Source organism: Callorhinus ursinus, unplaced genomic scaffold (assembly GCF_003265705.2).
Source record: "Callorhinus ursinus isolate GAN/ISIS: 27379988/994484 unplaced genomic scaffold, GSC_fseal_2.0 scaffold1, whole genome shotgun sequence".
Lineage (NCBI taxonomy): Eukaryota > Metazoa > Chordata > Mammalia > Carnivora > Otariidae > Callorhinus > Callorhinus ursinus.
In genome coordinates, this window is record NW_027397063.1 from 61,204,064 (window position 1) to 61,219,351 (window position 15,288).

General features: G+C 40.1%; 1 protein-coding gene across 1 annotated transcript in view; it reads right to left on the minus strand.

The window, feature by feature from the left end:
* Positions 1 to 13,188, minus strand: part of OSBPL11 (oxysterol binding protein like 11) — a 92,360-nt gene extending 79,172 nt beyond the window's left edge. Inside the window, exon 1 of the mRNA XM_025875642.2 lies at positions 12,226 to 13,188. Within this exon, the coding sequence (XP_025731427.1) occupies positions 12,226 to 12,431 (206 nt within the window). The 5' untranslated portion in view covers positions 12,432 to 13,188. The remainder of the gene's footprint in view (positions 1 to 12,225) is intronic.
* Between the last annotated feature and the right edge of the window lie 2,100 nt (positions 13,189 to 15,288).

Sequence of the window (15,288 nt, forward strand, 5' to 3'; positions counted from 1 at the left end):
CCTAAGACCTCCACTTCTTTTATTTTAAGAAATAATTCCTGTTATTTTCCAGTGGGTACTTTGTCAAAAACGATGAAGGGTCTGAGATGTTACCCCACTTGCAAGCTAGTAAGTTAGCCCAGTTTCATGGATGCGGGCAGAAGGCATGACACTCCTGAGTCAGAGACAAGAGACTTCAGTAGCCACAGCAATAGCTCCCATCACACAGGGCAATGCAAAGAGGCCGAGAGACGCCTGCACACGCAGGAGGCTGTGGTACCTCGTGTACAGGGAACCCAGATCTTTTAGTGAACAGTAAGCCCGCCTGCCTGACCTCTGTAGCAAGGAGACCTTATGTATATTATACTGGATGGTAAATAAACCTGACTTTTGCTTACAGGGAAGATAACTTTATCTTCCAAGACTGTTTGCTATATAAATTTTGGGGAAAAAAAACAGTAAGGAACAAAAGAATTGTCTCCCAACGAGCGTTACTGTGTATTACATTATCCAAGCCTGTCTTTGAGCCACCAGTTCCCCTCCTCAGACACAAGGACTTCTCTCAATTTCTTGTGTACTCTTCAGAGCTTTCTATGCACCTATAAGTGCACATGTACACACACAAACACACACACTTTATTTTTTAAACAAATGTTTGCAATTACACACACAGTTCCGTACCTTGCTTTTCTTTTTTTTATGGATTTTTTTTTGACTGAGAGAGAGAGTCCAAGCAGGGGGAGCAGTAGAGGGAGAGGAGAGGCAAACTCTCCGCTGAGTGGGGAGCCCAATGTGGGGTTCGATCCCAGGACCCCGGGGTCATGACCCGAGCCAAAGGCAGACACGTTATTGACTGACTAAGCCACCCATGCGGCCCTGTACTTTGCTTTTCTCAGTTTTTTTAGGGATGGTTTCATACTGACACATATGGCTCTAACTCATTCTTAACATCTGCATAGTCATCCATTTTATGGCAGTATCATATAGTTAACCAGTCCCCCTACGAACAGAGTTTTGTTTCTAGGCTTTTATTATTACAAATAATGCTGCAACAGAGTTATACATATCTTTGTATATATTTGCTAATAGTGAAACTGCTAAGTATATATTTTTTTTAGTTTTTTGGGTTTTTTTTTTTTTTTAAGAGAGAGAGAGAGAGGGAACAAGTGGGGGGGGGGAGAAGAGAGAGAGAATCTGAAGCAGTCTCCAAGCCCAGTGTGGAGCCCAACACAGGGCTTGATCTCACGACCCTGAGATCATGACCTGAGCTAAAATCAAGAGTTGGACACTTAACTGACTGAGACACCCAGGCACCCCTGTTTTTAGTTTTACAGATATAGATATCACCAACTTGCTCTCCAAAGAGGCTACAACCATCTTTTAATGTAGAACAAGGACCTATTTCCTCACACCAGCCGAAGGCAGCATTGTTTGCCAACAAAAATAGGGTGTAGCTCTTACCCAAAAACAGGACTTTCAGACATTACTAGTAGGCTTTTCCATACCCCTTATGTTCAAAATTAAGTTTCTAAAATGTAAATGTGAGGTAATGTTATACTGTGGAATGAGCCCATAAAAGATATGCAGTATCTAGTTCTGATTTTCCCACTGACTACTGCCATGAGTGACCTTGGCCATATCAATCTCTCTCAGCCTCGGTTTTCTCATGTGTTAGATAACCCTTAGCCTAAAATGTGTATACATCACTCATCGCTTGAAACTCTAAAGGTTTTCCTCAACAGAAAACTGTTATTTCAAAAGTAAAATTTACAAATAAAAGCAACATTATACTTATAATTAAAAATTTTTAAAGTAGAAACCTTTTCCTGGTATCGTATCTTACTCACATAGTGATATTTACTTATCCCTCATATACTTCCAAAAGGTCTTCACAATAGCCATTTCAGTAAGACCAAGACACCACAGACCAAGAGAGTATCGAGGTACTAGAGGTGTCACTGCCACCCTCCCTACCTACATCTATTCTCTCATTCCATTTTGGCATGTATCTCTCTCCGGTTTTAAACCACACTTAGTTCCCAAATACACTCAGAGTAACATTTTTGTCTGTGATAGCATAATCCAAGAAATGAGTATAAAGAAATGCATTCTTCCTTTAGACTAATTCTAAATTGAAAGTAAAAAGAAAAAACAGAAAAGCATTTTTCTTCCTTCATATTTGGATAAACAAAAAAAAAAAAAGGTGACAACCACACAAGATTCAACAAGCAATGTGTGCTTTCATACATTTATTACTGGACTAAAAGAGTTCATTCTTCTTTGGAAAATTTCACATTTATGATCCAAGTAATAACAAATTCAAACACTCAAGTTTTTTTCCCCCCTGAAAGTACCTATAAATATTAATTATTAAAAAAAACAATGTAGGGGAGCCTGGGGGGCTCAGTCGTTAAGCGTCTGCCTTCAGCTCAGGTCATGATCCCAGGGTCCTGGGATCGAGCCCCGCATCAGGCTCCTTGCTCAGCGGGAAGCCTGCTTCTCCCTCTCCCACTCCCTCTGCTTGTGTTCCCTCTTTCGCTGTGTCTCTGTCAAATAAATAAATAAAATCTTAAAAAAAAATGCTTTTCATTTATGTTATAAATATGTGAAACATCTGCAAAACTGATAAAGAAGGTTTTTTTGTAGAACTGATGGTACAGGCACGGGCAGCACTTTAAAAAGGCCTCTATCAAGGATAAGACAGCTGTTTCAGAAGCAACTACTGGTGGCATTTCATCTCACCATTTATACCATTCTCATTCCCTTCCTCCCCCCTTCTGCCTTTCCCCCATCTCTATCCTTTGCTCTGTCTGTCCTTTCTCTTTCCCTATTTTCCCTCTTGTTTCTTTTCTTTATCTCTCCCTCCCATCCTTTAGACTAGGGTTTCCAGCTGTGGCCAGCAGCAACCGCAGACTTCAGTTTCTCCCCTCCAGGGCCCTTCTGACCAACCTCAAGAACAGCAACAGAAGTAAATGGCAAAGGCAGACAAAACTCAAGTATAGGGAGACACTGAGTGGGAAATTATGCTTTGTTACAAGACCTAATAAACCCAAAAGAGAATCCTTTCTTTCGCCACCAAACTAAGTTGTTCTAAAACCCAGATGGTAATGCCAAAACAGTAATGTAACTATTTAATCAGGCAATTTGGTTTTAACTTAAACCTGAGTAAGTCTAGACACAAATCATTTTATTAAGCAAAATAAAGTACAAGGGAAGATTCTCAGAGATGTTCCCTAAGTATAATTTACATCAAGAATATTCTCCACTATTTTTAAAAGCAAAAACAGAAGAGTTTAAAAAGACATAATTTCCCACAGATCTATTTGATGGACAATTTCTTCTGGAACCTAAATTATGCAATTTATCCAAAAAGGACTACAAAGACTAATTTGCATGTTCTAACATTAACCTGTTTGTATAGTGTTGATACAGTATAACTTCTATGTAAAATATTAACTCAAATGGACTGTATTTAGACCTACAGAGCAAAAATATAAAACACTAAGAAATCAGAGTATACTATAATAAACCAAATCTTTTTCCTCAAGGTTTGGTATAGTTCTCACTAGATTTTTGGAACAATATTTTATAGTTTTCAGTTACGCGCCTCTAAGTCGCCTTTCCCTTATTTTTACTAGCATCAGCAGCAAACTGCAGATGAGGAAAACAAAAACTAGGGTACAGAAATATACATTCAACTTTCCTTTAACCCTTTCAGAGAAAAAAAGCAAACATTCATGACTTCTTCAAATCAAACTCAAAAGAAGTGGTCAAACCTTGAAGACAGTAAATGTTAGGTTATATTTAGGCAGATCTCCTTTCCCCATTTGCAAATAGGTACTTTTCCTTGTAACAGAGTATTCATAGTGCTAGATACCAGGTCTGATCATAAAAATTATTTTTATACCATACGTTTGTAGACTTATATCCATTTACTGAAACCCGTAAATATCTGCTAATGAGGAAAAGAGATCTGCCTGTTTGTTAATGGTGCTTGGCCGGCATGGAGCCCAAAATAAGAAAAGCAGACCTGTTATATACCCCAATTTGCTTTTCAGTTCCTCCTCTGGGTAGTTCTCTTCTGTCCATTTCAATAAACAAGTGGCATATTTGCAGATTTGTAAATTTTTCTAAAAGCTGACATGAAGAATATGAAAATAACGGAAAAAAGCACATTTTATAAACTTTAAACATTTATTATGAGGGACGCCTGGGTGGTTCAGATGGTTAAGCGCCTGCCCTCCGCTCAGGTCATGATCCCAGTCCCGCATCAGGCTCCCTGCTCAGTGCAGCGCCTGCTTCACCCTCTCCCTCTGCCATTCCCTCTGCTTGTGCTCTCTGGCTCTGTCAAATAAATAAATAAAATCTTAAAAAAAAAAAAAACTACTATTATGAAAAAGGAACAATTCAAAATTAAGAAATCTATTTTCCTTTTAAATGGTGAGCAAAGACCACAACATATGAATACAAATTACTTTGGAAAGAAGAAAATTTAAGGCTAATCTAATAAATTTACTTCTCAGTTTTGGTTTTAAAAAGGGTCATCATGATATATTTTGCAAATGCAGCTGAGGCTCTTCTCTCTTTTTTTTTCTTGAAAGATTTTATTTTTAAGTAATCTCTACACCTAGCGTGGGGCTTGAATTCACAACCCCAAGATCAAGAATGGCATGCTCTACAAACTGAGCTAGCCAGGCACCCCTCTTCTCTTTCTGATTCTTTTTCAGATTCCTCCCAAATAAGCCTTGGGAGTCCTTACTTTTCACTGTTATGAATGTATACATTAATTTGGAACTAACACATGGTAGAGGCTATTTGCTGCATGAGTTAGAACACTAGTAAATGATGAAACCACCATGTTCTAAACTATTTATCAGTAATTATTCATTCCTTGGGGCACCTGGGTGGCTCAGTCAGTTAAGCATCTGATTCTTGATTTCAGCTCAGGTCATGGTGTCAGGGTCCTGGGATCGAGCCCTACGTGGGCTCCACACTCAGCATGGAGTTGCTTGAATTTCTCTCTCTGCCCCTCCCCCACTTGCAAGCACATGCACTCACTCTCTCTCTCTCAATAAAATCTTTTAAAAATAATAATTATTATTAATGGAACACCTGGGTGGCTCAGTTGGTTAAGCGTCTGCCTTTGCTCAGGTCATGATCCAGGGTCCTGGGACTGAGCCCCGCATTGGGCTCTCTGCTCAGCGGGGAGTCTGCTTCTCCCTCCCCTTCTGCCCCCCCCCCAACAGCTCGTGCTCTCTCTTGCTCTATCTCAAATAAATAAAATCTTTAAAAAAATAATTATTATTACTCATTCCTTTAGAGAATTTATCTACCACTATGCAAATAACTACCTAGAAATAAAAGTTCTTCCACTTACCAGGTATGTAGCCCTGGCCAATTCATTCTGACTTCCGTTTTCTTCAACTGTAAAATGGGGATAACAATGTCCTACTTTCCTCTAAGAGCTGTTGTGAGGATTAAATGTGACAACAGAAGTGAAAACATTCTGGATACTATAAAGGCAATTATCTACCTTCCTAATGCCCCACATCTTTAAGGTCTAGCTGGATATGCAACTTAAACATTCTGGCAACTTTAGCTCAACATACCTAAAACCAAATCCATCATTTGCCTCCCCAAATCTGTTTCTTCTGTAGATTTCTCAAAGTTTCAAATCTGGATGACTGATGCCATTTTTTACTTCCTTCCTTCACTACAACCCTCCATCCAATCAATCACCAAGGTCTGTCAACCTTCCTCTAACAGTTTCCTTCTTTTCCAGCCTACTAACACCTTCCCTGTATTATCTCATGTGTAGGTCATTGCAACAGATCTCCTAGTAGCTCCTCTTATTCCCTGACAATCAGTTTCAGTCCCAAACTCTTAGCTTTAGAAACAACTTTCCAACTGCCTACTTGTCAAATCTATCTCAACAGAAGATGACAATCTAGACTCTATTTATACTGACATCTGTAATAGGCACCTTCTTGCATGGCTCCCAATGATCCCCACCTGCTGGTTTTCACACCCTTGTGTAGGCTGACCTTTATCACTTACTTCTAATGCATAGTGAAAAGTGATGGGACTTCACTTCCATGTTTAAGTTACAAAAGACTGTGACTTCCATCTTGATAGCATTCTCTTGCTCTCTCATTTCCTCACTCTGATGAAACATGTTGCCAAGTAGTAAGATGCTCTGTGGAGAGGCCCGGCAGCCAGGAACCAAAGGACACCACTGGCAGTCAGTTTATAAAGAACTGAGGTCTTTGTCCAACAGGTCAAAAGAACCGTATTGTGCCAAGAGCCACGAGTGAGCCAGGAAGTGAATTCTTCCCAGTTGAGCCTCAAGATGACTGTAGCCTTCTGAAAGACCCAAAACCAGTGGACCCACCTACACTTCACGACACTGTGGGATAAAAAATGTTGCTGTTTCAACACACTAAATTTTGGGGTAATTTGTAACACAAAAGTAGATAGTACACTATCTCACATATTTCAAAATAAATTCAAAATAAATATATAGTTACCAAATCATTTTAAAACTACCCGAAAATAAATATTTATTAAAAAAATAACTTTCGGACAGCTGGGTGGTTCAGTTGGTTAAGCATCTGCCTTTGGCTCAGGTCATGATCCCAGGGTCCTGGGATTGAGCCCTGTGTTGGGTTCCCTGCTCATCCAGGAGTCTGCTTCTCCCTCTCCCCCCTCTTTGCCCCTCCCCACACTCGCTTATGAACGCACGCGTGCGCTCTCTCTCTCTTAAATAAATAAAAATCTTAAAAAAAAAAACAACTTTCTAGGGGCGCCTGACGGGCTCAGGTGGTGGAACGTGCAACCTTTGATCTCGGGGTTGTGAGTACAAGCCCCACATTGGGCATGGAAAGTACTTTAAAAAATTTTTAAAAATAAATAACCTTCTATAATTTGAAGTGAGAGGAAAAAAAGGTATGAGAGTTCCGACTGATAAAAGTTTTCCATATGCCTGAAAACATGTAAAAATTAAAACACAGCTAGGGGGGCACCTGGGTGGCTCGGTTGGTTAGGCGACTGCCTTCGGCTCGGGTCATGATCCTGGAGTCCTGGGATGGAGTCCCACATCGGGCTCCCTGCTCTGCGGGGAGTCTGCTTCTCCCTCTGACCCTCCCCCATCATGCTCTATCTCATTCTCTCTCTCTCAAATAAATAAAATCTTAATAAAAAAAATAAAACACAGCTAGGAAAATCTTTTTACCAAGTTTAGCAAATAATTTAACTGTACAAAATTAAAATATGTTGTATATATTTATATAAAGAACTAATATAAATTTCTCTGGAACTACAGTGTAGAAATCAGTATTTAAAAAGATAAATTAAGGGCGCCTGGGTGGCTCCCTTAAGCGTCCTTAAGCGTCTGCCTTCGTCTCAGGTCATGATCCCAGAGTCCTGGGATCGAGTTCCACATCGGGCTCCCTGCTCAGCGGGAAGCCTGCTTCTCCCTCTCCCACTCCCCCTACTTGTATTCCTGCTCTCGCTGTGTCTCTCTGTCAAATAAATAAATAAAATCTTTAAAAATAAAAAAATAAAAAGATAAATTAAAGACAGTGACTCCAGGGAGGGAAACTGGGCAAGTGGGACAAGTATGTAAGGTAAGCATTTCTTATACTTCTTTTACCTGTTTAAAAAAAAAAAAAAAAGAGGCAACAAAATACCTTTAAAGTACTATTAATATTAAAAATTAAGATATTAACTGACATGTAATATTTTTAAAATATACTTCAAGTATATTAACAAGAAAAATACTAAGAAAAAATTAATAGAAAAATGAATAAAACATATAAGCAGACACTTCACACAAAAAATATACATATAATTAATCATAAAAAAAAGTAACTCAAAATGGATCAGAGACCTAAATTTAAGTGCTAATATAAACTCTTAGACAAAAACAAATGCATTAACCTTTGCAGTCCTGGACTTGGCAATGGCTTCTTAAATGTGACACCAAGTATAAGCAAAAAAATTAAAAAACTGATTGGGTTTCATGAAAATTAAAAGCTTTTGTGATGTAAACAATATCATCAAGAAAGTGAAAAGCTACTCCACAGAATAGAATATATTTGCAAATCATTTATCAAGGGAAATGTATCCAGAATACATAAAAACCTCTTACAACTCTATAATAAAAAGATAAATAATCCAACTTAAAAATAGGCAAAGGATCTGAATAGACATTTCTCCAAAGAAGATATACAAATGACCAGTAAGTACATGGAAAGACGCTCAATGTTATCAGACATCAGAAAAATGCAATTCAAAGCCACAATGAGATACCATTTCACAAACCACTAGGATAGTTAAAATCAAAAAGACCAGTGCTGACAAGGATGTGAAGAAATTAAAACCCTAATACACTACTGGCAAGAATGTAAAATGGTACAGCCGCTTTAAGAGAATAGTCTGGCAGTTCCTCAAAAAGTTAAACATAAAGTTACCATATGAACCAGCAATTCCATTCTAGATATACACCCAAGAGAAATGAAAACACATGTCCACAGAAAACCTGAATGCAAATGTTCAAAGTAGCATTATTCATAACGGCCACAAAATGGAAACAACCCAAAAGTCCATCAACTGATGAATGGATAAACAAAATGTGATACATTCATATAATGGAATATTATGCAGCCATAAAAAATGAAGTAATGATACGCGTTACAGCATTTATAAACCTTGAAAACATTACCCTAATTAATTTTCTAAGTTTGCAAAGCCAAAGCCCAGGGTCTGAATCATAGGGTCTTTACTGAATTTCAACTACTCAATAAGACATAACCAAAAATCCCCATTTTTTAATATGGGATAGTAGCAAATTAGAGGTAGACAGCTAGATGTATTGGCTCCCAAGTTCCAGAAATAGCTGAGGCCATGGAAGAGAATGAGACAGACAGAAAACATGCAGCTTAAGATGATGATGAAATATCACACCAGCTTTTTAAGGAAAAGAGCCAACCAAAGATACTGAGAAAGTAACAGTCAGAGGGATAAAGGAAAAACCAAAAGAAAGTAATAAAGTCAAGAAAAGAGGGGTGCCTGGCTGGCTCAGTTAAGTGAAGCATAACTCTTGATCTCAGGGGTTTTGAGTTATAGCCCAACGTTGGGTATAGAGATTGCTTAAAAATATCTTTAAAAAAAAAAAAGACAAACCCATCAAGAAAAGAGTTATAACAAATAGACTTACAGAGAAATAAATGGGAATATGAATCTAAAACAATTCATCCTTTTCACTCATATCCTTGGTGAGGATAGAGCCAGCTGTCTTGAGTTGAGCAATAAATAAGGATTAAGGAAAAGGAGGCAACTGAGTGTAAATGATTTTCAAGAGGAAAGGATTAGGTTGGGTTTTATTATTGTTGTTGTTTTTAAAGTCTAGAGACTGAGTCTCAAGGGAAGCAGCCAGCAGAGAGAGAGCAACACAGGACAATGGAGAAAACTGCTTGATCAATGTCCTAGAGGACAAAGGGACAAATTAGATTGGGGGCTAGATTGAAGGATTAGCCTTGGACAAACCTCATTAAAATAAAAATATGTCAGTATGTAAATGCAGTAATACATTATATAACTGCACCCATGGGGAAGAGTTCCACATAACTGCATTTTCCAGCTATTTAAGCATCTTTCTTTCAGCTATTTCCTTTGAAATCGTTCACCACTGTATCATACGGTATCTTTTTAAACATAGTGTGCTTTCCTGGATGACTTAGGTCATTGTGACTGATTACTAGGAAGTAATAAAGCTGAATCTGCATGTTAATTTTTCAAATCTTCTTGGACTGTCCTACATTGTCAATTGCCATTTTTGCTGGTACATTTCCCGTGATAACCTTTTTCACTTGTGCTTCCCAACAGATTCTAGTTTGAAAATTACATAACCATTAAATAATACCCTAAATAAGGGACAATACAATTCTGAATCAAAGTACAAGAGTAAAGTGATTGGTTTTATGACAACTTTCTTCAGGATTAAGAAACCTGTTTCACTTTTCAATTCATTTGAGACTGGGTTTCAAAAAGTTGAGGATATCAGAAGACTGACTTTTGACTTGGAATATTACTTTATTTTGCTTCCTTAAGTCATATCAAAATATCCCTACCAAGTAATTGATAATGTTATATGGTTAGTCTTAAGGCACCAAAAAAAAAAATCATGCTGATTCCAAAAGTGAGCCTAAACATCTCACAATAACTAAATATACTTTCTTGTTCTATTATCACTTACCAATAAAAAGTTATAATTTTCTACACTTCATTTCTCTATGCTAATATAGTCATGCATTTTTCACATATATGGATATCATTCATGATAAATGTATATCCTTCACAAAATCTTGGCTTTAATCCCTTTCAGATTTCACAACTACAAACAGCACAGGGCTGAAAAGGACTAGAATTAGGTACACAGGCAGTCAGTGAACCAAAACTTAACAATTCATTCCTTTAGTTTCAATACCATGAAATAGCCTGATTTCATTCATTCTTAAGATTCTGGTGATCTAGCCATTCTATTTCTGGGTATTTTATCTGGAAAAAAAAACAAAAAAAACCATTAACTTGAAAAGATTATCTGCACTCCCATGTTCAATGCATTATTTACAACAGCCAAGACGTGGAAGCTACCTAAGTGTCCATCAACAGATGAAGAAATAAAGAAAATGTGGTATATAAAACAGAATATTACTTTGCCACAAAAAAAGGGAAATCTTGCCATTTGCAACACGGATGGATCCTGAGGGCATTATGTTAAATGAAATAAGTTAGACACAGACAAGCAAATACTGTATGGTCTCACTTACAGTGGAATCTAAACAAAACAAAACAAAACAAAAACGAACTCATAGATACAGAGACAGATCCCTGGCTGCCAGAGAGGAAGTGTGGGGTGGAGTGTTGGGCTATGAACTAGGTGAAAGTGATCAAAAGGTACAAGCTTCCAGTTACAAAATAAGTCCTGGGGATGTAGTGCACAGCATGGTGACTATAATTAATGATACTATATTGTGTATTTTTAAGTTGCTTAGAGAGAAATCTTGGAAGTTCTCATCGCAATAAAAAAAAAATACTGTAACTACTGGGGTGCACCTCAGCTCACTTGGTTAGGTGACCGACTCTTGATTTCAGCTCTGGTTGGGATGTCAGGGTGGTGATATTGAGCCTTGAGTGGAACTTCACGCAGGGAGCCTACTTGAAATTCTCTCCCTCTCCCTCTGCCCCTGCCTTTGCATGCCTGGTGCTGGTGCACTCTTGCACAGGCACGCGTGCTCTTTCACCCTCTCGTGCGCTCTCTCTCTAAAATAAATAAATGAATAAATCCTTAAAAAATATATTGTAACTATATACAGTGATGGATGTTCACTAGATGTACTGTGATCATTTCCAAAACACACGCAAATATGGAATCATTATGTTGTAGGCGTGAATATAATTAAGTTACATGTCAAGTATATCTCAATTAAAAAGATTCTGGATGGTTATATAGCTCTCTACATATCAAAAACAAAAACAAAACTACCATTGCTTCTCCAGCACTCTCTTCCTATTCCTTAAATTTTTTCTTCGTATTAATAAAAATTAACAAATGTAGAATTTCTCAACAAGACAGAGCTTGTAAATGGCCTGACCAACTCAAACGGAAACATCTTCAGGCTCACTGGTCTAGAGTATGAGAGGCAGGAGCATCTGCACCTTTGCCCCCGTATTCCAATTACTTATGTGTATCTCCCCTTCTAAGTCACAAACTGAGGCAAGCATCTTCTTATGCAATGATTCCATTCAGTCCCTTGACAAATGTTTTGAGCACCTAGCATTTGCTAGTCTCTGGAGAGAGCTGAGTTAAGCAGTTCCTGCCCTCGGTCCAGCAGAGCAGGCAGGCCTGTAAACAAATTACAACGCGGGCAAAAACACGAGTACAGAAAAATTAAATCAGAGGAGGGATTAACTCTAGGGATGCTGGAGGAACTTCAGGGATACATTTATGTATTCTCCAAAAGGCCTTCAATAAATAACCTGTTGAATGGACGAATGAATGAATGAGTGAATGAATGAATGAATGAATGAATGAAAATCTTGCTAATTAAAGAGGAGATCCCGGGTCCAACTGAGAGGCTGCTTCTGGAAGTCAGTGGGTAACTTCACCTTTCAACAACTGCACAAATGCAGACTCCAGCATACTTACCCCCACCTGAGGAAATCACCCTGAAGAAAGTGCCGTACCTGTACTGCCAGCCTTTCGCACCGCCACCGCGGCCGCCGCCGCCGCCACCGCCGCCGCCGCCGCCGACTCCACCCCCACAGCTGCTGTTGCCGCTGTTCTTGTTCGGGGTCACCGCGGCGGCCAGGCCCTCCAGCTTGCCTTCGCTCTCAGACACTTTCATCGTTGACACTGGTTCACCCCCCTGCATCTTAACGCCAAAGTCCATTTGCCCTTCTTGCGCGGGAGAGAACTCCGCAGAGTAGTTTTGTAGGTGATTAATTCTTAAGATTTGATCGGAAGGTGATTCCGGTTACTGAATCAGGCCGCGGCTGGAGTGGGAATCATCAAATGGTCCAGGGAAGGAATACAAGCATTCCTACCGAAGGCAAACTTTTAAGAGGGCAGGGGTAGCAATGAGCACGGGGATCCTTTAAATATATATCTCCTTCCCGGCAAAAGCGAGGAGGAAAAAAGCTCACCCTGCCAGAGGGTTTGGTGGCATACTCAAAAGAGAAGCTGGAGCGGCGCGGGGAGGGCGCGGACTCTAGCCAAGACGGCTGGGCGAAGGACGGAGGACCACGGAGCGCGACCCGAGGCCTGACCTCTGAGCTGACGGCCTGACCCACCGCGCTCCCTCTTCTCCTCCAGCGGGTCCTCTGAGGGAGGGTTCCGTCCAGCCCGCTCGACGGTTCCCGCCGCAGCCCCCGAGACAGAGCTGCGGCCGCCCGCGCGCAGCCCAGGAGGAGGGACGGGGAAGGAGGCCGCCGGGGGCGGGACGCCGGCTCCCAGGGCCGTCTCTCGTTCGGCCCGTGGCGAGCCTCTCGGAGCGACTTCCTCCAACCCCCCCGGCCCTGGGGCCTCGACTGGGCTCCCAGGGGCCGGCGAGCCTCTCGCCCTCTCTCCAGCCCCAAACGCGAATGCCACAGCTGCGGCCGCCGCCCCACCCACAGCCCCACGGCGGGTCACCCACCCGCCCGCTCTTTCCCCGCCTTCCCTTCCGGAGTAGCGTGAGCTCACTTCCCCCAGAGCAGAAGCGCCTGGCGCCATGTTGGCGCAGGGCACGCGGCCCTGAAGGGGGCGGAGCCTCGGGGTAGCCCCGCCGGGGCGGTTGACCCGGAAGAAGGGAAAGGGCTGAGGGAGAAGGAGGTGGGACAGCCCAGGAGCAAGAAACCAAGAAGTGGTCCGATGTTATGCCCTTGCGAAATGTGACTTCCAGCCTTCCTCACCAGGTCCTGTCCATCCATTTGAGGGCCCATTCCAGGCATTTTAGAAAGCAAACTTAGAAAAATAATGTCATTTCTATAAGAAATTACAAAAAACCTCCTCTTCATTTTAGTAATTTTGGAAAAAATGCATGACAATGGAATAGGGCAAATCAGTGCGGAAATTAGAGCTCTCAAAATCAACTCCTGCTGACCCCAGACAACTCTTTCACACTCTTTAGACTTTGGTTTGGGATCTGTAAAGTAGGAGTAGTTGACAGGTGATTTTTTTTACGTCCCATCTAATTGTAAATTCTAGTTTCTCTAGTTTCTAACAACATGACTTATGAGCTGAATGTATACAATATGCAAAACACTATGGAAAATACAAAGAAGTATTACTCAAAAGTAAAGTAGTAAAACAAATGCAGATATATATAGAGATTGATAATTAAAGCTATGAAGAAAATTATAGGAGATGATACAAGAAATAAGTGGGATGGGAATCTACAAGAAAAGTTGAGAAAAGTCATCTATGAGGAGATGATATTTAAGGTGAGAAATGAAGAAAGATGAGGAAACTAAGGGAAAACTAAGCTTTATTTATTCTGAGAAATGAGAAACCTGGCAGCCTGGTGAGCAAGAGAGAAAGTGGCATAAAATGAGAGTGAAGGAGTAGGCAGAGAAATTTGGATTTTATTGTAAGTGCAATGGAAAGTTATTAAAAGTTTTAATCAGAGAAGGAGTATGATCTGATCTATTTTTTAAAAGATCTTTCTAGTCGTTTCAACAAATAGTGCTGGGTCATTCTATATAAAGAAGGAAACTGGATCCCTACCTCAATCATACACAAAAATTAATTCAAAATAGATCAAAGACATGTATACATTAATATGTAAAAGACACTTATAACTCATTAATAGAAAGATAAATAACCCTATTTTTAAAAAATGGGCAAAGGAGCTGAATAGACATTTCTTCAAAGATGATATACCAAAAGTCAGGGTGCCTGGGTGGCTCAGTCGGTTAAGCATCTGCCTTCAGCTCAGGGTCCTGGGATCAAGCCCCACATTGGGCTCCCTGCTCCTCTGTGTCTCCCTCTCTCGCTTCCCCAGTTTGTACTCTCTCTCTCTCTCTCTGTCAAATAAATAAATAAAATCTTAAAAAAAAAGATGATATACCAAAAGTTAGTAAGTACATTGAGAGATTCTCAACATTATTATTCATCAAGGAAACACAGATCAAAACCACAATGAGATGGTTCTTTGTAACCATTAGGATGGCTGTAATAAAAAAGATAGATAATAACCAATGTTGATGAGGGATGTGAAGAAACTAGGCCCCTCACACACTCCTGGTGGAAATGTAAAATGTGATATGTCCATACAATTGAATATTATTTGGTCATAAAATGGAATGAAGTGCTGATGCATGCTTCAACAAAGATAGACTTTGAAAGCATTACACTAAGTGTCAGAAGCAAGACACAAAAAATCACATATTCTGTGATTCCATTTACATGAAGTGTCCAGAATCAGCAAATCCACAGAGGCAGAAAGTAGATTAGTGGTTGCCAGGGGCTGGGAGGAAGGAGGAATGGGAAATGACTGCTAATAATACCTATTAGCAGGTATTAGGTATTTTCAAGGCATAATTAAAATGTTTTAAAATTAGACACTTTCGGGTGCCTGGCTGGCTTAGTCAGTAGAGCATGCAACTTTTGATCTCAGGGTTGTGAGTTCCAGCTCCATGTTGGGTGCAGAGATTACTTAAAAATAAATCTTTAAGGGGCACCTGGGTGGCTCAGTCAGTTAAGCGTCTGCCTTAGGCTCAGGTCATGATCCCAGGGTCCTCAGATTGAGCCCCACATTGGGCTCCCTG